General features: G+C 38.4%; 4 protein-coding genes across 4 annotated transcripts; 1 reads left to right on the top strand and 3 right to left on the bottom strand.

Annotated features, from left to right (window-relative positions):
- Positions 1-200: 200 nt before the first annotated feature.
- Positions 201-1,144, bottom strand: LOC100883517 (uncharacterized). Its single transcript, XM_003705399.2, has one exon. The coding sequence runs from the start codon at positions 1,059-1,061 to the stop codon at positions 321-323; it is 741 nt and encodes a 246-aa protein (XP_003705447.1). The 5' UTR covers positions 1,062-1,144; the 3' UTR covers positions 201-320.
- Positions 1,145-2,824: 1,680 nt separating this feature from the next.
- On the top strand, positions 2,825-3,807 carry LOC100875348 (uncharacterized). Its single transcript, XM_003705411.2, has one exon. It carries the CDS (start codon positions 2,881-2,883, stop codon positions 3,667-3,669), a length of 789 nt encoding a protein of 262 aa, XP_003705459.2. The 5' UTR covers positions 2,825-2,880; the 3' UTR covers positions 3,670-3,807.
- A 7,804-nt stretch (positions 3,808-11,611) lies between these two features.
- On the bottom strand, positions 11,612-13,098 carry LOC100875459 (uncharacterized). The gene has a single exon (XM_003705412.2). It carries the CDS (start codon positions 12,868-12,870, stop codon positions 12,043-12,045), a length of 828 nt encoding a protein of 275 aa, XP_003705460.2. The 5' UTR covers positions 12,871-13,098; the 3' UTR covers positions 11,612-12,042.
- Positions 13,099-19,018: 5,920 nt separating this feature from the next.
- On the bottom strand, positions 19,019-24,182 carry LOC100875572 (uncharacterized). Its single transcript, XM_003705413.2, has 3 exons — positions 23,898-24,182; positions 21,138-21,389; positions 19,019-19,602 (listed from the first exon to the last, which is right to left on the bottom strand). Exons 1-3 carry the CDS (start codon positions 24,106-24,108, stop codon positions 19,349-19,351), a joined length of 717 nt encoding a protein of 238 aa, XP_003705461.1. The 5' UTR covers positions 24,109-24,182; the 3' UTR covers positions 19,019-19,348.
- Between the last annotated feature and the right edge of the window lie 1,131 nt (positions 24,183-25,313).

The raw sequence follows: 25,313 nt of genomic DNA, 5'->3' as shown, positions 1-25,313 counted from the left end.
TTATAATTGTTAGTCCGTAGAGATCGAAGTATAGCTACAATAACGAGCTGTTTCAAATTATGCACACTACACTCGACAAATAACAAGGTACGAGTACTAAAAAAGTCGAGTAATAGGAATTACGATTGATTAAATTAAACAATGCAGTGTCGTTTAATAAATTACGATTAGCTCTTAATTCTACGTATATTACAACGAGATTGTAAAAGATAGAAACGTTTATTTCGACCAACTGGTATCGATCTGAGAATACATTTATTTCATCCAGATACAAAGATCAACACAACACGATGCTCAACAAACATAACAATAAAAGATGCTTAATGACCCTTCTTAAAGCCCCACGATTTGTGGTCATCGTGTCCTCCTTTCTTGCCATGGTGAGAATGATGATGATGATGCTCGTCGTGTCCACCCTCGCTCTTGTGGCCCTTGTGATCGTGATGATGATGTCCTTTCTCATGGTGTCCCTTTTTACCGTAATGATCCTCGTGACCTCCGTGATGATGATGTCCTTTCTTGAAGTGTCCACCCTTCTTGTGCTCGTGTTCGTGGTGATGTCCACCGTGGTCCTCGTGGTGTCCGGAGTCATGGTGTTCGTCGAAGAACTCCTTGTCCTTCTTGAACTCGTCTAACTTGTGAACCTCGTGATGACCCTTGGTCTTGTGTCCTTTGCCATAGTGACCCTCCTCGTGGAACTTGTGACCCTTCTCCCCTTTCTCACCCTTGTGGTGCTCACCGTAATAACCATCGTCGTGATGATGGCTCTTCTTGTGTCCATCCTCTTCGTCGTAATGGCCCTTGTGCTCGTCCTTGTCGTGGTGTCCTTTGTCACCTTTCTCGTGATGGTGCGACGATTTGTAGCCTTTCTCGCCGTGATCACCGTGCTTGTGATGGTGGTCCGAGTGGTGCTCCTCTCCACCTCCGTGCTCGTGATGTTCGTGATGATGGGAAGCAGCCACGGCTAGATCATCGTAATCCTGGCCGATCTCGCGGGCGTCGATCAAGCACTGACAGGCTAAGCACACGAGCAGCAGACAAATCGCTGGTCGAGACTTCATGGTGGGGCGATGGGAATTGATCAGGCGGTATCGATACGTTCGACTCCGCCGCTGCTTTCGGTATGATTAATCCGATCACCTGGACCGGGTTATATATTCGAACGGGGAATAATCGATATTAGGAAGCAACGACACGGGTCTTGCTACTTACACCGTTGCGAAAGTAACGTCTCCTTAACCCCTTTAGCTTGCAATTTGCCGATTTCAGTGGATACACTCGACTTACAAATTGTTATGTAATACGATAGATATCGCTGATGGTTGTCGAAACTTTACGGGACTATGATGGACTATTGCACCCGGAAGGACGTGCGAACAGTATCATAGCACCTGATGGACCATCGTCTTCTCAGAGTCATAATTTAGCACTTTGGAAATTACTATCATCTTAAATTTTTTAAACTCTCAGATTCTGAAATTTGCAAACTAGATCAAATTGCAATTTAGTCCTGCATTTCTAAGTTTCCAGACTTCTAAATTTTCAAGTTCTCAAGTCTGATAACATCCACATGATCAAATTTCCAAATCCCCAATTCCAATTCATCAAATTTCCAAGTTCCCTAATTTCAATATTATTGAACTTCTGTCTTCCAGTTTCTCAATCATCAACTTTTCAAGTCTGTCAACTTCCAAATTTCCAAATCCTTTAATTCCCAAATTCCCAAATTTAGAAGTACAATTCCAAATTTCCGTAGGTCCAAATTTTTTAATCGCCAAAACTTTCATTTTGAAAATTTGAAATCACTGACATCTTATTTCGAGTTTCATACTCTCAACCATCTAAATTTCCAAATAATCAAATTCTAAACTCTGAAACTTCGAAACCTCCATGAATCTTTATTACGTCATTTCTACCCCGCACACCCCACCGCCTGTAAGTTCTTGGACGTGCACTTGATTTGCCCGTCACTGGTAAACGACGAAACGCTTTTCTTTCTCTCCTCTTTCACTGCATTATCGTTCACCGTAACGATGACTCAATTACTATTTTTGCGGACTTGGAACAGGATCCATGAATCAGCTCTGTTATCACAGAGATGAAATTGTTTCTACACTTTTTTGTTTCGTATCAGTTGGAATATATTTGCGATAGTGTTCTTCCTTATAACAGGGGTTTATCATCGGATGATTATCGGAGAAAATGGTGCAGTTACGTTTATTGGCAAGAATGTACTTTCATTGTTAGTCGACCGCAAAACGGATCGTACTGCCGTGCACCTTTTATGGAATATCTCGATACGGTTGATCACCCCGTCTCCGATGCAATCGCACACTATAAAATCATGACTAATTTCACCAGAATGCGTCCAAAACATTCTGAAAATCTACAGAAATACAAAATCGATAAAACTCAAATCGAACGAAAGAAGCGATTGCATCATTCCGCAAAGAAATATATTCATATTACGCCGCTGTTTTATAATATTCCCTATTTAATTATCGGTCAGATACAAAATTGATCGATAAGTTCTTGCCGATCGGCAAATTGCCGGTGGTTTCGTTTCTTACGAACCGCGTTAATTCGCAGTGTGATTAATCTTTTTGCACGCAGCTATTCGGGAAAGCAGATACCTGCGTGGATTTGTTCCAGCGATGGGCATTTGACGTGCCTAATTTCTACTTTATGCAAAACAGCGCTCGATATGGGCTACGAGCTGGTGACGTTTACGAAATAAGAATCCCGTGTAGTACCAGCGAGCAGCTGCGAAGGAACGAAAGCGATTACGTATAAAACGCTAGGTATCACGGCAGGTATATAAGCTTTGCTTTAAAGCGACCCGATCAGTCGTTAGCACTCGTTGGTCAACAAAGTACCAACATGGCGAAAAGCTTGTATCTGTGGTTTGGCCTGGCGGTGGTTTGCGCATGGCTCTCCCTGTCCACGGCTAGGGAGATAGGGGAAATGGACCTGGCGGTGGCGGCTACTCATCATCACGGCCACCATCACGAGGAAGGAGGTGGCCACGATCACCATAGCCACCACGAGGACGACCACGGCGAGAAAGGCGAGAAGGGCTACAAACACCATCATCACCACGACAAAGGTGACCACGGTCATTACGGAAAGGAGCACGACGAGGGTCATCACGAGGAACACGGTGGCCACAAGAAGGGCCACCATGACGAGCACGAGGAGCACGGCCACCACCACGAACACGAGAAGGGCCACAAGGGCGAGAAGCACGGCCACAAGAAGGGCCACAAGAAGGGCGAGAAGACCCACGGTTACCACCACAAAGCGCACAAAGACGAATTCCATAAGGAACACAAGTTCTACGACGACTACCACAAAGGTGGACATCACGAGAAACACGGCGGCCATCATGGACACCATGAGAGCAAGGACGGACATCACAAGAAGGGCGGTCATCATCATTCCGGTCATCACCATGATCATCACGGAAAGAAGGGACACTTCGACAAAGGACACTATGACGAAGATCACAAGGGCTATCACGGGAAACACGGACACGACGACCATCACTCGCACTATGAGGATTATGGGAAGAAGGGAGAGCACCATGAAGGAAAGAAACATGGTTATTCGAGCGGAGGTGGCGGTGGCGGTGGCGGTGGTGGCGGCCATGGCGGCCATCATCATCACTGAACGATGTAACTGATGCAACCGAGTTGACACTGTTACGCTACTTGTTGGTTTTTTATTCCGTCGTTGATTAATTTTAGACGCCGTCCTGAGATCTGTTGCGTTTCTGTTTTAATAATAAAACTGTCCCGTAACCATTAATGATCATTTCTTTCAATCAAACCTCTCTTTTTCTTGGTGATCGAAATTTCCTTACTCTGCATTTTATTTACTAAAAGACTTTGTCGTTAAAAAGATGCTACATTTTTAACAACTCTAAATACATTCTAAAAAGTATGACTTCCACATGAAAAATGCATAGTAACATTCTTATATTATAAATGTTATTAAGAAACGGTCGAAGAACTTTTGCGCAACGAGGTCCCCGAGTTTTAAACGATTCAAAGTGAAGCGGTAACCCTTCAATTATCCCGAACTTCATTCGTTAAAACGTAAACGTTTATCCAACGTTGAATGACGTATTCTACGCTCGATAGAAACTAAGAAAAATACAGTACGATTCGAAGTAACGAGTCGCGAATCAATATACTTTTCCAGTTAACGGTTTGGGCCAACTTTAGATACTTGTTTCTAGCTTAAGAATCAGATCTCGGTCAATATATATTTTTAGCGGAGCATAAATTAAGACTGACAATGAGTATAACCGTCACATGTCTGTCCTACGAAATTAGTTTCAAAAATATTGGTGACAGTGATGTAAATATGGGCTTTCCATGAAGTTTGGGAAAAATAGCAACTGTAATTTGGATGCAAATAGTAACGGAGAGACTGATATAATCATACTGTATCATATGTTACATAGGTGATGAACATAGGTAAATTTTTTTTTATTTATAGTAAAGTATCAGACGAAGATGAATTAAGGAAAAACGTTCTTAAAAAAGTCCATTACTTTCTATGTTTCATAGAATAAATATTACTGACCAATACTTACAAGTCATATTGAGTACAAAAGTATAATTATAATTGTCACTTGATATACGTATATGTAATTATTTTTCGTTTTACTATCATTAAAAGTAAAAATTCGGACAAACGAAATGCGACACAGATTGATATTTATTGGAACATTAATGGAATCTCGGTGTTCATACAGTGGAATCATTTTCAAAGCTGGAATTCAATGAAATATTGAATCAGCCGATAATATCGCAGCTTTCATCTCATTATATTCTACATGAATTATTATTACACCTTTCAGTACGTGGTCAATTTCACGTATACCATGACGACAAATCATATTACTTTTCCGCCTATAAATTCCTTTGATTGTTAATAAATCTTCGCGTTCCATATATCCATCAACTACCACCATCGATCACATCGATGAACAAAATGTGTACTCTGGGTAATATCGTTCGATACCGACGTTGATTTTCGGTTCATGGAACTTTTGCATTACAACAAAATGCTCAGATATCTTCGAATTTTCTAACACGAATTATAAAACCAAACTAATTTACATTCTTGGTTTTCATTCGAATAAACTTCAGGTCCTTTTAAGTTCATGTCGATGAAACACTTGATCAAAATACTTGAAGACGGCAAATAATTTGTGACTTCAAAACATTTTATTTTAAACAAAATTTTATTTTTGTCGCCAACAAATCCCAACTCAGATTCTTCACAATTTACTGTTTGAACCATTTGAACAAGTCAATCTTGTTTCAAGATTGAAACAAGTAATCTGTCGCAGACCTGCAAATATTTTCCTTTCACCCCAAATTCGAGATAAAAAATTATTTAAAGTAATGCTTAAGTGTGCTTGCAACCCTCAGTTTGCAAAGTAATAACTCTTCTGATTTAATAGGTAACGAAAACTGTTGAAAATGAAGAATTTTGAGGACAAGTGTAAATGTAACCAGTAGGTGAAACTTTCGAGCGTAACTGTATCTCTCACCCTTTTTCCCATTTTCTTCTCACACTCGCGGTATTCTCGCTTAATCACGCGATTCTATGTGTACAATCACGTACGTACACACAGAGGTAAAAAGAGAAAACACAGAGAGCGGCTGTACGAGAACAGTCTAGGTAGCATCTAGCGCATTCGCCGTGGCACGGGTTTGATTAACGATTCCAGCCAGTGCGAATGAAATTGCCGTGGCCATTTGTGGGTCTATCTAGACTGGATTCCGGTGCACCGGACACGGATTAACGGAGCTTTATACGCTTCTTTCAGGGCTTGCCCGGGATGCTCGGCCAGTCAGCCCCAGCTTGATCGAGCTAGCCCGTTCTCGGCCGGAGATTGCATACAACCAAGCCGAGCGGTTCTACTTGAAATTCTCTGGCGTGTGACAATTTCGCCGCGATACCGTACCTACGTCCCAGAAACACCCTGGCCATTGTTTCATACCGCGATGCGAGCACGTGTGGCTGGCTTAATTAATCTAATTGGAGTGGTCGCGCAACTTGCAAAAGAAAAGAAGGAACATCTATGCCCCGGGCGGACATCATACGCGAGCACCGTCGAGTGTTAAAGGGGCCAGAAGCTCGCTTTCGATCGATCGCCTCGCGATACTCGATATGCGCGGCATTGTGTCGAATATTTAATTAGCGGTGTTTAGTTACTCTCTTTTGTATTTGCTATTCGTTTAATTGGCGGATTTGGGACGACGATTGGAGTGATGATTTTTTATAGATTTGAGAGTTTTGGAATTTGGGAATTAGGGGATTTAACCCTTTGCACTCGAAGATAATTTTATTGTTTGCAAACAGAAACTTTAAAATATTAATTAAAATGTTAAATGAGTTCTTTTAGGGTTATTATTTCTCTACTAATAATTTCCACTATTGTCCATTTCAGTGTGTTTATATAATACATCACATAAGCATTATTATAGAATTAATTAAATAATGCTTACTTCAAGTTATTGTATTAAATCGAATAGTGCCTGAGAGGCGCCTCTTGAGCGTAAAGGGTTAAGAATACGGGAACTTGAGAATATGGGACCTTGAAAATATGGGAACTTGAAAATGTGGGAACCTGAGAATATGGAAATTTGAGAATGTGGGAACTTGAGAATGTGGAAACTTGAGAATGTGAGAACTTGAGAATGTGGGAACTTGAGAATGTGGGAACTTGAGAATGTGGGAACTTGAAAATGTGGGAACTTGAGAATGTGGGAACTTGAGAATGTGGGAACTTGAGAATGTGGGAACTTGAGAATGTGGGAACTTGAGATTGTGGGAACTTGAGAATGTGGAAACTTGAGAATGTGAGAACTTGAGAATGTGAGAACTTGAGAATGTAGGACCTTGAAAATATGGGAACTTAAGAATGTGGGAACCTGAGAATATGGAAATTTGAGAATGTGGGAACTTGAGAATGTGGAAACTTGAGAATGTGAGAACTTGAGAATGTGGGAACTTGAGAATGTGGGAACTTGAGAATGTGGGAACTTGAAAATGTGGGAACTTGAGAATGTGGGAACTTGAGAATGTGGGAACTTGAGAATGTGGGAACTTGAGATTGTGGGAACTTGAGAATGTGGAAACTTGAGAATGTGAGAACTTGAGAATGTAGGACCTTGAAAATATGGGAACTTAAGAATGTGGGAACCTGAGAATATGGAAATTTGAGAATGTGGGAACTTGAGAATGTGGAAACTTGAGAATGTGAGAACTTGAGAATGTGGGAACTTGAGAATGTGGGAACTTGAGAATGTGGGAACTTGAAAATGTGGGAACTTGAGAATGTGGAAACTTGAGAATGTGGAAACTTGAGAATGTGGGAATTTGAGAATGTGGGAACTTGAAATAATGGAAATTTGAGAATGTGGGAACTTGAAATAATGGAAATTTGAGAATGTGGGAACTTGAGAATATGAGAATTTAAGAATATGCCAACTTGAGCATATGTGAACTTGAGAATGTACCGACTCGAAAATTTATTCCCCATCCCACATTTCCCCCAATACTCCTCCCCCCCTGCCCCAGTCCCATCTCAATTTCCCTCTATCCCTCTAATTTCAACTATTTCCAACTCCATCCAAGTCATTCAAGGTTATCCACCCTAACATCCACCCCTAACAGTCTACATCTTGTCAAATTATCTGTCCAGTTACACCTACGTACACCCATGTAGTGTACCATGATCAAATTACAAGTATTTCTTTCCACAATCCGGAATCGTGGTAAAGTTTTTTGCTGGCGAGCCGGAAACAGGAGAAGTGGAGTGGACTTCTTCGTCGAGCAAATTCGATCGGTCTCGATTAAAGACTTTCTTTTCCATTTAACCAACTGCACCGGGTACACCCGATTGATCAGCGGTACATCGGCAATTAATCTTTTTCTTCGAACTACTAGAAGACGTTGCTGTTTCGAAATTGCTACATTTAATTTCTACGATTCGAAGTAGACTCGTTTCTCCTTTGTTTTATACTGTTTGCACATTGTTACTTTAATTTTCATTCATGGAATAATAGTTTTATGCAGAGTTTATATGATTATATTTTGTATGTTGAAAGTATTTCAATGTGGATATTAATGATTTAGGGAGGATTTGAAAATAAATTGATTTTGTGAGAACTTGTTTATTGATGAGACTGAAATATTGTTGCTGTCGATAGTAAAATATTGAAGATTCTAAAATATGAACAACGCATGTTCATCAGTTACGATTCTTGTAATACTTGAAACTACAAATTAACACGAATAGCATGTCGGGCAACCTAACCTAAAAATCAGAACTATTTAAAAGACATCAACCTTGAATAAAAGCTTCAACTTCAATAAAAATGTCACCATAGAAGAATAACTAAATTAAATATATTTGTGTCATTAATTTAACAATAAAAATATAATGTGAAGCCTACAATTGAGTAATGGAACTAATTTAAATAAACTTCGATTGAGTACCATCATACTTAAGAAATGAACCCTCGGTATCAAGAGTATTAGTAGTCCGTGTAAGTAAATTGAGTTGGATAAATCGTCATGGCCAGTTGAGCAAGCACCGCGGGAAGTGGTACCAAAAAGTTAAATGAATTTTATTTTTCTATTTGACACGTAGCCCGCGACGATTCGTTCGCGTAGAAGTAACAACTACGGAACAACTTTCTCGTCTAATTTATAAAAGCGTAGTTAACGCGGAAACATTCTGTCCAAACCCGGAACGGAATTATCTCGGTGCAGTTCCGCTCGATTTCAGTCGTTCAGTTAGCCCTCATTTATCATCGCGTTACTTTTTCGTCGTGAAAGTTGCGCGAATTAAATCGAGCCGTGAAATGCGTGAAACATTTCCACGAACATTTCGCCTATTCACCCCAATTAATCTGAAATAACACGGTGTACATTGTCGGACAATTAATCGTAATTTTCGTAAGCATCATTCATGTTCTAGTACTTTTTGATTAACTTCAGAGTGTATCGTAAAATGTTTAATATTTAAATTGGAGTACGTTTGATCGCTTGTTATCAGGATGTAATGAGTGCAGGAATTTATTAAATTAGATAATCAACAGATTGCGCTTTCAGAAGACCGATCAATCTTCTTCATTACACGCTAATTACAATTCAGTTTTCCATAATGGAGGAAGTTATACAGTTGCGGACGAATTCTGTCATGTTTTTGTGTGATGTACTATAATGAGTCCACGTTAAAATTCTGCTGTGTTTGTTGCATTAACGTTCTTTAATTAACCGAGTAACATGATCTTTTTGTTCCTAGTATACTCTGGTTACTAATATTCGCTTCAGGGCTTTTAGTGTTTCAAAACTCTAGAATTTTCAAAATCCGGAATTCTATGTAGAACTTTGAATTTTTTCATTTAAAAATTTTTTTATTTAAAAATTTTTTTAATACCCTGTATAATTTTTGAGACTTGTTGAATTTTGAAGCTTTGGGATTTTTAAGAGAATGCAATGTAGTGAATTGTTCAAATATGGTTTATTAGTTCCATGGACATAGTATTTCGAGGAATAACTCGCAAGGTTCGGTTTTAATGAAATCGTGTCGCGAACGAAGCAGCTAAATAGAGTTTATAACGGGCAAGCGAATAGAGGAGGGTGAATTTAGTATGCGAGTCGAGGGCAGTGGGAAGCGTTTAAATTAACGGGAACGTGTAAATTCTGACTGTGACACGAACGAAAAGATGCCACGAGAATACGAAAATCTAGTTCACGATCTTTTTGTGCTTCGATATTAATGTTCTGGTGTGGAAAAAATTTCAAAGCAATCAGAAAGCTGTCAACTTTTTTATGTCAATACCAGAGATCGACCTCTATTATAAACGTACGCAAGATGAAGCAACAAATGTATTTATAAATGAATTTTATTTATCTTAAATCGAAGAATAATACAAAAATTGAATCTGCCATCTGTTTTACTGTTAAATTTTCTTGCTGATATTTTGACTGATGTTCAATTTTCTTGAAAATCAAGACTGATATGCGAGTAAAATTTTGTATTCTACGTAGAATTCTTTTCACGCAGAATCAACCCCGTTTGCACCAGTTGCATGACTATGTTTTTAACCCAAAAAAGTCACTTCAATCTTCCTGTGTGAAAAATCTTAACTTGAATGTAATCTAAGTCGAAATCAACTTAAGCCAATTGACAAATCAAAAGACAAATACAATAACTCTAAATATCACATCTGCTTGATATCACATCTTGAAACTGAAGTCAATTACGTTTAGGACAAACGAAGTACAAACAGAAGAGCTCGGTTTAATTACGAAGGAACAATCTCCCGGGGTATCAAGCGTTCGTATAAATTGTCCGGATTACTCGCGAACGAACGATCATGTTCGATTCCCATCGAAGCTGGTACACGTGAAATTTTTGTTTTCTTTCACGATTGCTCGTTCGATTTCCCGTTGAACACGTTGTTTCTCGTTCCCGTTATTACATAGACGTTTGCCGCGCGAGCATGACGGTGTGCAAATGCTAGCACGTATTTTCGTCGTGCTGCCAGGTGTAAATAAAGCTTTCGGAGAGTGCGGGATTACATAGAGACAGACTGGCGGATAGGTAAATAGAAAGAAACGCGATGGAAACGCTCGTGCAAACAGCGACGCTATTAATGCGAACGTGGATCAAGCAGAATGAGGTTCATATAACGGGCGCGAAAGAAATTTATACGACAGTGACGTTAATGCTGTATAAAGTGCATCGATGAACTACTCTTCTGCTATGACTCTTCGTTTCTTATTCGTAATTGTTATGCAACTCATTCTTCACGTATCAAACTTTTTATATTTACATATTTAATAATCTGTTACATTTATGATAGCCACAGATTTTAGGTTCTACAAAATTTATTGTAATTACAGGTTTGAAGATCTATTTAATTTTTTACAATTGTAGATTTCAGGAGCTGTTACATTTGTTATAGTCATAGAGTTGAGGATGTAAATTCGTTATGATTATAGTCTTGAAAATCTAAATGTATTGTAATTACAGATTTAAGGATGGTTTAAGGACAGCATCGTTGCGGCAATATAACGAGAGTATAACGTAAATTGAAAATAATAAACAAAGAGGTCAAAAATCTTTGTTCTTGAGAAAAGTCATTTTCCTACACTATATATTTAATTGTAATTTATAAGCGATGTGAACATTGTTAGATATAATCCTTTATCTGCATCGTTCTTCAAATGAAGGTATTTTGAAATATAGGAAAATTTAGATTAAAAATGCAACATTTTATGAAGCTCGCTCCATCACTCCAGCGATGTAAACGATAAGCTTAAATTTCAAACAGTATTATCGATCATCGTTGCACTAGCAAATAGACGATGTTCGTTTACTATACGAGGTTCTAGGAACTCGGCGAGACCCGTAACGGGTTTTTTCGGCGCATTAATCCGGTAAACGATGAAAATTTCATCGGAATTCCGATCCGTCCTGTTTTGATTAATGGCGATACGTTATGGGGTAAATATCAGGCAAGGAGAAACTTATTCCCGCCACCGAGAGGGTAAAAGAAAGGAGAACAAAAATGAGACAGCGTACTTTTGGTCTGGCAACAACGTCCTGCTCGTGTATTTACATAATGTATTTACACAATACCGGCCACGATACATCGCCCCGCGATACATTATATTGCCGTCACTTTGGAAAAACTTAAGACTGACAGCTGTGAAATATTCGAGGTATTAAACGCGAGTTGTGCAAATACTGTTCTGCTTTTATGAGACTAAAGCGTAATTCCGTAAAATACGTTGCAAAAGTAGACGAGGGGATGAATCGGATCTTCTTTCGAAGAACAAACCATTCTAAATTAAAATTGCTAGTTTAATAAAAATATTTACTTCAGCTTTATTTACAAACGTAACAACATTTCTATCGATAATAAATAAATAACGATTTACAACATCGAAGCGTATAACAAAAATACACCATTTCAGTGTAAGTAGAAAGTCCAAGGTTTCCTAACCCTTGTGACCTTTACTGTATCCATATTTCTTTCCAGCATGTTGATCACCCTTTTTCCCATGAGCGTCGTGATGACTATAATGTTCATCGTGTCCGTGTTTCCCATGATGACCCTTGTGCTCCTCGTCCACGTGACCCTTATCATGATGTCCTTTCTTGCCATGGTGATCCTCGTGATAACCGGAGTGGTGATGACCTCCCTTCTTGTGCTCTCCTTCCTTCTTCTCATGATGTCCATGGAAATCTCCATGCTTCTTGTGATGTCCTCCTTTATGGTAATCGTCGTAGAACTTGTGCTCCTTGTGGTACTCGTCCTTGTGGAATTTGTTGTGGTAGCCTTTGGTCTTGTGACCTTTCTTGTGACCCTTCTTCTCGCCGAACTTGCCACCCTTGTGACCTTTCTCGCCCTCGTGGTGTTCGCCGTATTTCTCGTGCTCGTCGTGGTGTTTCTTTTTATGGCCACCGTGTTCCTCGTGGTGGCCGGCCTTATGTTGCTTATCGTGCTCGCCCTTGTCGTGCTTATCGTGATGATGATGGCTCTTGTAGCCCTTCTCACCCTCTTCGCCGTGTTCCTCGTGATGATCCGAGTGGTGAGATTGACCTCCAGCAGACTCGTGACGGTGACCTTGGTGTCCAGTAGCAGCGCTCACAAGGTCGCCCTTGTCGTCCTCGCTCGTGCTGGGAAACGTCACCGACAGCACCGTCTGGGAGCCGTCGTTATCTTCTCGAGCGTCCCGACGGGCACGAGGACCGTGCAATTCTCGGGTACAACATGTCTGAAGCAGCAGTGCGACGACGATGGCAGAAAAAACGACGCGCAGCATCTCGAGCCGGCTTCGATCACGCGACTGACGACGTGGTCGTCAGGATTTGACACTTAAATATCCATGGTTCGATCGGTTTATCACGGGGCATCCTATTCTTCCTGCCGGTTTCACTTTCATCCGCTCGACCGCAAACCTTCATCTACGCCGGACCTGCTTTCACACTTTCTTGACTCTGGACTGTTCTCGACGAAAAACGGGAATCGTTGAACTGTGGAATGTGACGCAAGATCGACAAACGTTTTTCCCGTGTCACTTGTATAACGACGGAAAATGTTAGCTAACGGTGCAGTTTTTGTAAGATGCTGAAAAACAAACAGCAGTTACTAAACTTCAACCGACCAGGATTAAGACTCAAGTTTGCAAAAAAGTTTAGTTTAATTAATCGGACACGTGCATTCGTCACACGGATTCGTTCTGCCGACTGACATGTATCGCGTTGTTTGCAGTGTGAGAAATTTCATGGACTTGCTATCGGTTGCCAACTGTTCGCGTGTTGGTCTCGCCTTTACTGACAACTTTATTACCGCGCTTTGTGAAATATCTTCAGATTCGACGTCTTAAAGATATTAGCTTTAAACCGTCTGAGCATCTCAACGGCTAACACGGGCACAAGAATTCCTGGAGCTCACAGAATCTCGCCAAGTATCGTTAAATCGATTGATGAAGCGGCTGCTCGAACACACGAAATTTTGTTGGAGTTCATCAAGCTCATTGAGTCCAATAGTTTCCGAGTTCTCGAGTTAGCGTCTGGTTAGAACGTAGCAAAAAGCAGAATGTTTCTTTCGAAAGGAATTAGATTAGAGTCTTAAGTTCTTCTGATGCCTGGTTTTATATGTCGCCGTCTCCTTTTTATATTGCCTGCTTCCCCTTCACACGAACTTTCACGCACGCTGGTGGCGCTCAAACAAAATCTATGAAAAAATTTAAAAATTAAGATATTTAGAAATTTCAGGAACTTGCATATTCAGAAATGCAAATTTAAAAATCAAGTTGTATGTAAAAGTGTTTGTATGTGGCTCTTTGCACAATTGCTCCGTGGAGGGCCATAAAGCGAACTCCCTTGACAACGCTATCTCTGCTTGCGAATATAACGCAAAAAATGCGGGACAAAATTTTACAAACATTTTTTATGAAACATTAAATACTCAGTTTAACTTCAGAAAGAATAATAAATGTTAAATAAATCACAAATTCCGAAAGGAATAAAATGCATTCAATTTCTTAATCGAATCAATTAATCAGGAATCCGGACAAATGTATTTCAGTGGTCATTAAAATTCGCGTCAGATGTGGTTGTATAACCGGGCAGCAGCTTCCTGTCCGCTCGATACAAAGCCGAGTTTTCTTTCCGGCTACTTATTCCGCGGCGCGCATCGTCCTCCAACCAGCTTGAAGTTGATCTCCATTGCAAATCAGGAGAGCCGAATTCGCAGTTTGAAACGGTGATCGATAGATTCAGCCTCTTTACGACCTTATTTGGCAGGCAGTTCGGCTAGAGATTGGCTCCTTCGGCGTTGGCGCTGCATAATCAAGATAAAGATTGGTTACTACCCGGTTTCTCTATCGAGCTCTCCTTTAGACAGGGAGAAAACCGGATACCGGAGGCTCTGCCAACTTCGATTTGGACTCGGCGTCGTCGTAACGGAGATTAGATTAGGTGGTGTTCCCTTTGGACCTTCCCAGATGGAGAGATTGCTTTGTAAGCAGATCCTAGGACGGCGGATCGCCGTTGAAGAGTATCCAGCCCTTTCGTTTGAGAAATAAGAGGCCGCCAACTATTCAATTAAAGCTTCAAGTGCCGACGGTTTACTCGAAAACATTTCGACTAAGTGCTGTTGCTATCGGGACATTCTGTTCTTATGCCACCTGATTTAGGCTAATGGAGCCGATCCTTGAAGGCACGTGTGATTGCGAATCGTAACCTTGCATGATCAATTTTTTATCGTAGAAGAGGGTAGAAGTCGTATTTTTATGGTGTTGCACTTTGGACAGCGATTTTAGTGTTTTAAAATCATGTAAGCATTGTGCGTCACCGACTCTCCGGATTCTTGATATTTACAGGAGAGCATAGGGTGAGGAATATCGACAAGGGTATTAATTAATACCTTTGTCATCGAGGTACCTTTTGATATGGAAAAAAAATTTAAGAGAAGAGGTCTTGAACAACCAAAAAATCATTTATCAGCTTCACAATTTTTTTGAAGATTAAATTCATTTTATAATTACACAAAAGCGAGTTTTTATCAATAAATGAAGTTAACGTGAATTTTCTCTTACAATTTCGTACGATTCAGTTTTCTTATCTTACCTTGCTTTAATTATTAGTTCTTGCTTATACTGCAGACGCTTTCTTGCCCTCCATTTAACGAATAAAATAGTCGAGCACAAATCGTCGAACAATGGTCCGAGCGCTATCTCTCGTGGCGCTAATGAAATTGTCCTCTAATTCGTAGCCACTCCAGGAGCTCTGTTCACGAGCGAGAAGAAGGCTAACTAACATTGACATTCGACTATTCGATTTGGTTGTTACGAGGCGTACGAGGTGATTCCGATTAAGTACACTCCAATGTGAATTGCGTGCACGTTCGAAAGCGTTTCGGATTCGAGAACCGTTCGTTCGTAGCAACAAGTACGATCGAATTTTACACACCATGGAAATTTTGACGAAATCATCTCGTTCAAACTATTCTATGTACTTCGGAAGTATCTGTGCACTTTTGATGTCATCAAATCGTATTTTGTTTGATTTTATGTGAAGTACTATGGCTTCATGATTTTATATGAACACCTATGACTTCATGATTTTATATGAACATCTATGACTTCATGATTTTATATGAACATCTATGACTTCATGATTTTATATGAACATCTATGACTTCATAATTTTATATGAACATCTATAACTCTTCAGCAATTATCTTGTATACTTATCTTGTACAAAAATTATGATCACCATGAAGGTGAATTAATTATATATTCATTCTGTATGAGGTTATGTTATCCTGTATGACGATGTGTTAGTCACATGAAGGTGAATTAATTATATATTCATTCTGTATGAGGTTATGTTATCCTGTATGAAGACGTGTTAGTCATATATTCATCCTGTATGAGGTTATGTTATCCTCAATGGACATATGATAATCGTATATTCATCTTGTATGAGGTTATGTTACCCTGTATGGAGATGTGTTAATTGTATGTTCATCCTGTATGAACATATGTTATTCTGTATGAAGATGTGTTAATTGTATATTCATCTTGTATGAAGTTATGTTACCTCTTATATTGTAAGCATCTCTTCTATGCAGTTGTATTAGCAATATATTCACCCCATATGAATTAGGTTATGTGTACATGCATAGTAGCTGAAGTGTTACCTCATAGATTTATCTCAAATGAAGTTGTTACCCGTAAATTTATTTTGCATGAAATTTTATCAACTATATACACCCTGTATATGTATATGCGCCCTGTGATTTACCTTGAATGAAGTGATGACCTTGAATAAAATTATGCATACATTTACCCTGTATGAAGTTACCTATATATTCACCCTATGTAACCCTGTTTACTCAGCACTTGAAAATTCTATATAAAATCAGTTTCACATTGCACAATAAAAAAAGGAAGAAAATAACTCGTATGTTGCACGATCCTCAGGTAGCTTAAATGGTTTGATGAACGGTCGGTAACGAAAGAGGTTAAACAAAGCGTCGACAAACACGTAACAAGGAAAATCCAGCGGTATCGAGTCGCATGTTCTCGTTGCATTATCTCTTTTTAACAAAGATACAAACAACGACAGCCGTTTAAGCGATGTGCAAAGGTTGGGAAAGATAGTGGAACGTCAGTGCACGTCCGGTGGACGCCATTAGCATAGGGCTGAGCCGAAGAACTAGCGAGCAGGGTGTTCGTTAAAAAGTACGCTCGGTCACGCGACGTTCGCATCAGCCTGCTCGCTGGCAACGACGTTTGACGCGACGCGAAACACCATCGGATTTTGCAATTATTTATAACGAGGAAACTTTCGGGACAACCAACGGCCGGGAATCGGTTCGTTAATTGCGCGAGATAATTATCGTTAAACGCTGCGCGTGACGAAGGATGATTCTCCTGTCATCGCGGGCTTCTAATTCGCTGCTCGCCGAATTTGCGAACAGCGGGAGTCAACGACGATCGTGATACAACTTTTTACACGCTCTTTTGTGAAAACTCAATTTCCGGAATCTTTGCGATAGAACGGGAGCGATTACTTGGCGGTCATTTGACAAGCTTTATTTAACGAGTGTCATGTATCCTCAACTTTCATATATGATGATTATTTGTTGTATGTTACTTGTTATTTTATAGAACATGAAAATGAAATTCTGTGGTATAATTTACGAAATAATATAGATCAATTTATTATAGTAAATTTTGAGAAATATTATTTTAAGTATGATGAATGAATATTCAAAACACTGCAATCAAATATGTATTACTAAAATTAGTAACTAGAGGTACGTCAACTTCGAATAAGAACCAAATAGTTTATAATCGTAATTGTATTCTTAGGCAGACATAATCATAATTAGAACACTAAAATCTGCATTCACCTGTACATCCAAATTGGCTCTAATCTTAAAATTTGTATGCATTCGACCCAGATATGTATTTAAAGAAGACATAAATTGCGACGAGACTGGAACGATATTATTAGACAACGTATAAATTTTCGATAGCAATCTTTCGAAAAATCGAAATTAACCATCTTCATGAGAATTGTCTATTCATCACTTAAAATCATGTAGGAATAAATAATTGCTATCGGTCATAGATAGACACTGCTAATGTAATTTGCCTTGACGAATAACAACAATCGATAACTGATTGCAATTTAGATCACCTCATTAATGTGACACAAGCGTAATGGCATTAAATCTCACAATAACGACAGAACACCTTTGAACGGTGTCGAAGTTACGCTAAATTCGTTACTGGTATTACTGAATTAATTGCTGTCTGTGCTATTGTGGAACAACGAGTTAACTATTGATAGACTGCTTGAAAACGAATTGGAAATTTCGAGCTTTTAATTGCTTTTAATTGTGTCGATATACTTTTGGCAATATTGCTGATAGCGTGCTTGAGTGACGTTGATTGTTTCGATGTGTAGAGTGAATTTCTACATGTTAATTTACCATGCGTGGTAATTTCATGTGTCAGTTCGCCACGCGTTAATTCACCGTGGGTTGTATTTGTTACGCGTTGATTTCCCACGCGTCGTAATTTTCACGCGTTGTAATTTCCATGCATTGTAATTTCCATGCGTAGAAATTCCCACGCATTGTAATTTCCATGCGTAGAAATTCCCACGCATTGTAATTTCCACGCGTTAATTTCCCACGCATTGTAATTTCCACGCATTAATTTCTCACGCGTTGTAATTTCCACGCGTTAATTTCCCACGCGTCGTAATTTTCACGCGTTGTAATTTCCGTGCGTAGAAATTCCCACGCATTGTAATTTCCACGCGTTAATTTCCCACGCATTGTAATTTCCAAGCGTTAATTTCTCACGCGTTGTAATTTCCACGCGTTAATTTCCCACGCGTTGCAATTCTCACGTGTTAATTTCTTACGCATTAATTTCCCATGCGTTGATTTCCCACGCGTTAATTTCTCTCGCGTTGCAATTCTCACGCGTTAATTTTCCACGCATTAATTTCCCACGCGTTGTAATTCTCACGCATCAGATTTCTACGCGTTGCAATTCTCACGTGTTAGTTCGCCACGCGTTGCAACTCCCACGCGTTACAACCTCCACTTTAAAGCTCCATCACAACATATTGTACCCAAAACCCAACGAATACAAAATATTTCAAATCCCAAAAATTGTCGACTCCAACAGTCTCCTCAGTGCCAATATAACGAGAATCTACTGTATATTCTTTTCAACCTACGACCCTTGTTCCGTAGTACGTTTTTGATTCTTATGTACTGCTGAGGTTATACTCTTGTTTCACCTCGACAAGAATTTCTACTTTAATTACTGTAGAATATGATGGATGGCTTAAAAAAAATTTAAGAAAGTAAAAATTTTATTAATCCTGTACATTACTCAAATGTGACTAGGTTCTAACACACAAAATACACGTCAATTCATAATTCCTCCGTTTTATTCAGTCAATCGTACCGTAAAAATACTACCTCACAGTTGCTACATATTTCCAAAGACCTCAGAAACCCCGGCAGTCGTCCAATTTTCAAATTAATAAACGTACAAGCAATACCTGCAATAATCAACATACCTACAATTTCATTAAACGTTCATTAGCATACACGCACGCGGAGCGGAAAATCAAAGTTCATCATTCCACTTCTGGAATCTGTGGAACTCGAAATACAGTCACGTAAGGAAGATGGCTTCATTGTCCAAATGTTTCGAGCAAAATGGCAGACAGGTTGAAACCAACTGAGACGAGGGACGATTAATAGTAATGGCCACCTTGGTTTCCGTCCTCGTCGCCATAGTCTTTGGAGTACGAGCTGTGGCTTTCGTAAGAACCATGGTCACCATCTCTGGTTGCATAGCCTTCGCTATGTGAGTAACTCGACGATTCAGGTCCATGATCCGTGTAGTGAGCACCTTCGCTATAGCTACTCTGATCACCATCATCGTGTTCGCTACTGTGTCCTTCGTGATCCCCTTCGTCGGCTGTGTAATGAGAATCCACGATTGTTCCTGCAAAAAGTTCATAACGAGTTTAATTAACTTAGTCGAAACTCTGTCCTTTGACTTTCGATATATTGCCGCGTTTAGGTTAAGTTATAGAGCACTGGAGATATTAGGGTTGTTTACCAATTAGAAAATTTTTACATTTTATGCAGAGTTTTTTAGATTTTTAAGTTTCTGGTTTTCAACTTTTCGAATTTGTAAATTTTGTAATTTTTAAAGTTATCAATTTTTACGTGTACAAATTTTCATATTTCTAAGTTTCTACATTATGTAATTTTTGCATTTGCAAATTTTTAAGTTTTCAAATTTTGATGTACTGAATTTATAAATCACCAAATTCCTGCGTTTTTAGATTAAAAATTTGCCGAGTTCCTACGTTTTTTTTCTGTATTTAAATGTTTCAAAATTTTGACATATTTACATTTTCAAATTTTTAAGTTTCTGACTTTCTTCATTTCCAAATTTCTACATTTCCTTACAGAAGTTAGAAATTGTAGTTAAAAAGTGTAGAAACGTTTTCATCTTTTTTAGTGTATAAATAATTTTCATTTAAATCCTTGTCTTTCAAATTTCTTTTGAGTTTTTGCAAATTCTGTCGCTCTTCCAATTTCTTTTAAATTCCGTCAGTCTTCCAATTGCTTTTAAGTTCTGTCAGTCTTCCAATTTGTTTAAAATTCTGTCAGTCTCTGAAATTCTTTCAAATTTTTTCAGTCTTCCAAAACGGAAATATGAAAAACCCTTAAATGCACCAAAAATAAAATGTCAGAGGATCGTTACAATCTACCGGAACAGCATCCTTCTATGAAATAATTAGTAAAATGGCCGTGCGCCTCGTTAAAATTAGCGACAAGCGACCACGTCAATGTGTTCAGTTAATATCATTATCCCGATGGTATAGTTTTATCGGCAATCGATAACAGAGCTGCGAACTTTGCGAAAGAGAAGTTGCGAGCGGCGTTCATTAAAGTATCCTGTGGGATTAATGGCGCGGATCTGCTTTGCGAACGATGTTTACCCGCCGATATTTACTGTTATTTTCTTCAAGAAACAACTTCGAGATTAACTCAAAATTAGTGTCTACCTTAAGCCACTGGGGGAACATTAATCAAACTTGTGACAAGGGGACCGGAAAAATTTCCTTGTTCATTGCTGTATCATCAAATTACGTTCAATCATTCGATTTTATCAGGCTATGATCGATTCATATTACTCGTCTATTAATCATAATTTACTGTATTAGTTTTTTATCTGTTTTATATAACACATATTCATATTATATATTTAGTACATATACATATTGTATATTCTTGAAAAATATGACTTTACTAAATTAGTATTGATATGTATCTTATTAACTATGCTATTCTTAAGTTTGTTCTGTATAATTCAGCAAATAAAATAAAAATTTTAATCCTTAAAATAAATAAATAAAATTTTAGAGTGAAATAAAATTTTAATCCTCGAATGGACTTTACATATACTCTTTCCTAACAAAAAATTTTTAATTTCTCAGCAAGATACGTTTCGTAATGGAGTTTTACCTGCACCCTCGTGGTCGCCACCCTTGTTAGAACCAGAAGCTGAATCCTCGTTGTGGCCACTTTTCTTGCCATCCCGCGCCGTGCCGTAGGCGATGTGCTTCTCGAATGCGTATTTGTCGCCATCTTGCTTGTGGAAGGTGTCGAGGTTCTTGTATCCGTGATTGCCCTTGCTGTAGGTTGCCGTCAAGTAACCCTTTTCACCCTCGGCGTCGCTGCCGTACGTTTTGTAGTACCCACCCTCGTCCGATTTCCCTAAAACAAGCGTTGTTATTCGAGCTCGTTATCGTCCACGATACTGCCAACACTGACAACGCTACAGACACTTTGAACACCTACAGTTTATGGAATCTTTATCTCACGCTGTTTTACAAGTTTCTTAATTGTCTTTCGCGTTCAACTTAACGAGGCGAATTTTCAGTCGCGCTGCTAAACTTTCGAGATAAGTATGGCGGTGATTTTGTTGACGTTAACTCGCTCGTTAATAGCTTCATTTATATACGGTGGCCCGTTTCGAGCGATTTATATAATTGTGTTTTAAAGTTTGGATTTATTGAGGGAAAAAATAAGAATTAGAGTTTTAAGGGTTGAATTGAGATTTTTAAACTCGTGGGTTTATGTAGAATTTTTTTGTGGGAAATTTAATTTTTGAATGAAAATTAACCTGAATCTATTATTAACCTAATCAAGGCTATTACTAACCTATTAATATTAACTTAATCAAGTTTAGTTGTTTCTAAATTACAAATTTTAATAATTACACTTGCAAATTTTAATATTTTCAAAACTATGAATTTTTAAATCTCCAATTCTCAAAATTTACGACTTTTCAAATTTTTACACTCCTGCCCTTTTTACTGCCCTTCAAATTCCCAAATTCTCAAATTCCAAGTTTCTAAATTCCCATACTCTTAAATTTAAAAATTTCTATATCCTGAAATCCCCAAATTTCTAAATTCCCTAATTCCCTGAATTCCCCAAATTACCCAAAATTCAGCAAATTTCTCAAATTTCCAAATTCCCCAAATTCTTCAAATCACCCAAATTCTCAAATTCCTCAAATCACCCAAATTTCCTAAATTCCCCAAATTCCCCGAATTCCCCGAATTTCCTGAATTCTGTAAATTTCCCAAATTCCCCAAAATTCAGCAAATTTCTCAAATTTCCAAATTCCCCAAATTCTCAAATTCCTCAAATCACCAAAATTTCCTAAATTCCCCAAATTTCCCGAATTCCCCGAATTCCCCGAATTTCCTGAATTCCGTAAATTCCCCAAATTACCCAAAATTCAGCAAATTTCTCAAATTTCCAAATTCCCCAAATTCTCAAATTCCTCAAATCACCAAAATTTCCTAAATTCCCCAAATTTCCCGAATTCCCCGAATTCCCCGAATTTCCTGAATTCCGTAAATTCCCCAAATTACCCAAAATTCAGCAAATTTCTCAAATTTCCAAATTCCCCAAATTCCCCAAATTCCCCAAATTCCCGATATGATTCCCGAATCGATATTTAATATCGATTATCTCGGCTCCAGCGATCTCGAAAGTATTATTTTAATTACTTTTAACTGATACCAGGAACGAAACGTATTTATTGTGATAGCGAAACAATCGACACCAGCTCCGCAGATATAAACTTTTGTTAACTTTAATGGAAGTTATCGAACCCATTTACGTGGTCCAGCACGTTAATTGACAGAAAAATATATACTACGTACCGCGTTGTTTCAAATGTCGAATTTATTGAAAATTTCCGTGAAACGTTTCCGAGTGGTTTGTACACGAATTGCAGAGCGTCGATGGTATTTTCAAGAACGAAACGTATTATTTGTTGAATTTCCTTCTATATAAACATTTCAAATTTCATTCCCATAATTTTCACCGTTATTCGTTTATTTGTTCGACAGCCGGTTTTAAATAAACCGCCAAGTCAATCAATCGGTGACAAAGATTCGTTACCCGTGGCTGAATGTAATTGCGAATTTGAAAGTTTACAAAATTTCGAAGTCGATCGAACCGAGAATTTCGTTGTTAATCGAAACCGATTGAACTTAAACAACAGTTGTATCAGCAAATACCTGACAGCGGTAACCAAACAAACCTAAATACCTCCTTTGAGAACTCCAACAGTTTCAAACTCCGAATACATAAGTTTAACTAGAAGCAACTCAAAGCGTCAAATTCTCGCTGGTTTATGTACACAGTTAATTACTTGACCATTCGAAATAACTTTAGATTCATCTACGAAGCAAGAGGAATTATTTCCTTCGATAGATTTAATAATTTATTAGCTTCAGTATTATTCATTATAACTAATCATAGTTAACTAAATTCAATCAATTATTGTAATACCTTGTAATTAATTATTATCTGCAATCCGCTATTAAGCAATTTCAGATATTGAAAATTTCATGGCAATTAAATTTACATTTGTACAAATTTTGCAAACTCTATTCAGTTAAATAGCAGAAAATTAACAATTTCATAATTATAAAAAATATTCTATCGATAAAAAGATTTCATGTTTAGGATCATTTTATGGCAAAGTTTTTTGCAATTAAAAATAATTCCAAGCAAATTGCATTTCTTGACGAAGATCCTTTCATCCCTGACATTTTCCAGCAATTAATAACGCGAGCAGATAATACCAAATTTTTTAAGCAAAATATCAAGTGAGGGGTCAAGTATCGACAACATTTCAGCAGGAATTTATTCACAGCGTTACAAAATCACCTCTCGAAAGAACACAGGAGAGAAACGTACCAGATGCATTTTTCATATGCTTTTTAGAGGCTTGATCGTTCGCCGGTGAATTTCCTTGGCCCAGCAGGTCCTCGACTTCGGTGGCGAACGGCAATGGTTCATGGACGTCCCGACGAAGCGACGCGACGCTCGCTATATCGCCATCTTGCAGGCTCGGTGCTCCGACCGTACCGTAGACAATGCAAAAGACCACTATCAGTCCACGCCACATGTCGTCGATTGCTCACGATTCACCGATATCGATTGTTTGTTGATTAAGTTCGACGGTGGCTGCTTTATCCCGCTCCTCCCACTCGCTTCTTCCCGCTTCGAATTTTAGCGCTGGCAGAAGGGATACCTCCTTGCATTATAAATATTACGGATTTCGTAAGCTCACATTTTTTGGTTTTGATGTTATTTTGGGGTCCTCAATATTTATTGATGGTATGTTCTATTTTTAGATTTAGATATTTGGGAATATGGAACGTGTAGATATTTGGGGAGAGTGTTTTGGAATTTAGGAATTTTTGTATTTTAGAATTGGGAGATTTTGGGGCGTGGAATTTGGGGATCTGAGATTACAGAAATCTTGGAAGTTGAGGATTTAGTAGTTTGAAAATTTGAGAATTTGAAATTTGGAGACTTAAGAGTTAAAATTGAGGGTGTAGTTTTGGAAACTTAGGAACTTGACAACTTCAAAAATTGCAAGTTCAGTAATTGCAGAAGAAATTTGCAATAAATCAATTTGACAATTTTAGAATTTGCATATGTATAAATATAAAAATTTAGTAATTTAAAAGTTCATATACTTTCCAAGATTAAACCCAGTGTTTATTAACAGTATTAAAATTCGTATAATGTAATATTAACAGCACACAAAAACCGAAATAAGCTAATAAAAGCCAATAAAAATGCCGCAGAATCTCCAAAAGCAATAACGGTACTTTATTAAATAACAGTTGGTCCACCGCATCTATCAAACGAACCAATTTACTAAAAATCCCTGGGACATTAAATTTATACATTATTCCGCACAATTTGCGACGAATATGCAGCGAGAGCACCATTCTCACCGTAAATAATCTTCAAACGGTTCATCATACCGATTGCAAATCTATAACCGAACTTTATTAAAACGAAAACTCAAATTAAACAAAAAAACGAGCAAACTGTTTGCACGACCAGTGACACATATTTTACAAGCATCCTTCTGCATACGGTGATTTATAATCTCGTGCGGGTAAATTGAATGACAGGATGGATAATAAAAACACAGCTTGCCTTTCAAAACGTTATCATCAATGAATCAAAAAGCGAACCGTGAAATATTCGGTGATCGGTGAATCGGTACGAATCGAGCCGCGAGTGGTTTCACGCTTTCCATGATCACGGGAATAAAACGATATAGCGCGTTGTGCTGTCGAGATCGATCGCTGT

Source organism: Megachile rotundata, chromosome 5 (assembly GCF_050947335.1).
Source record: "Megachile rotundata isolate GNS110a chromosome 5, iyMegRotu1, whole genome shotgun sequence".
NCBI classification, from domain to species: Eukaryota; Metazoa; Arthropoda; class Insecta; order Hymenoptera; family Megachilidae; genus Megachile; species Megachile rotundata.
Note: the sequence above shows the minus strand (reverse complement) of the source record. Positions and strands in the feature narration are given on the sequence as shown.

Bases quoted from the DNA above. Each gene is read 5' to 3' on its own strand.
- LOC100875348 (XM_003705411.2), top strand. From the start codon at position 2,881: ATGGCGAAAAGCTTGTATCTGTGGTTTGGCCTGGCGGTGGTTTGCGCA.
- LOC100875572 (XM_003705413.2), bottom strand. From the start codon at position 24,108: ATGTGGCGTGGACTGATAGTGGTCTTTTGCATTGTCTACGGTACGGTC. The intron at 21,390-23,897 runs GTACGTTTCTCT...CGCTTGTTTTAG, and splicing joins GCATATGAAAAATGCATCTG to GGAAATCGGACGAGGGTGGG. The intron at 19,603-21,137 runs GTAAAACTCCAT...AACTTTTTGCAG, and splicing joins TGGCGACCACGAGGGTGCAG to GAACAATCGTGGATTCTCAT.
- LOC100883517 (XM_003705399.2), bottom strand. From the start codon at position 1,061: ATGAAGTCTCGACCAGCGATTTGTCTGCTGCTCGTGTGCTTAGCCTGT.
- LOC100875459 (XM_003705412.2), bottom strand. From the start codon at position 12,870: ATGCTGCGCGTCGTTTTTTCTGCCATCGTCGTCGCACTGCTGCTTCAG.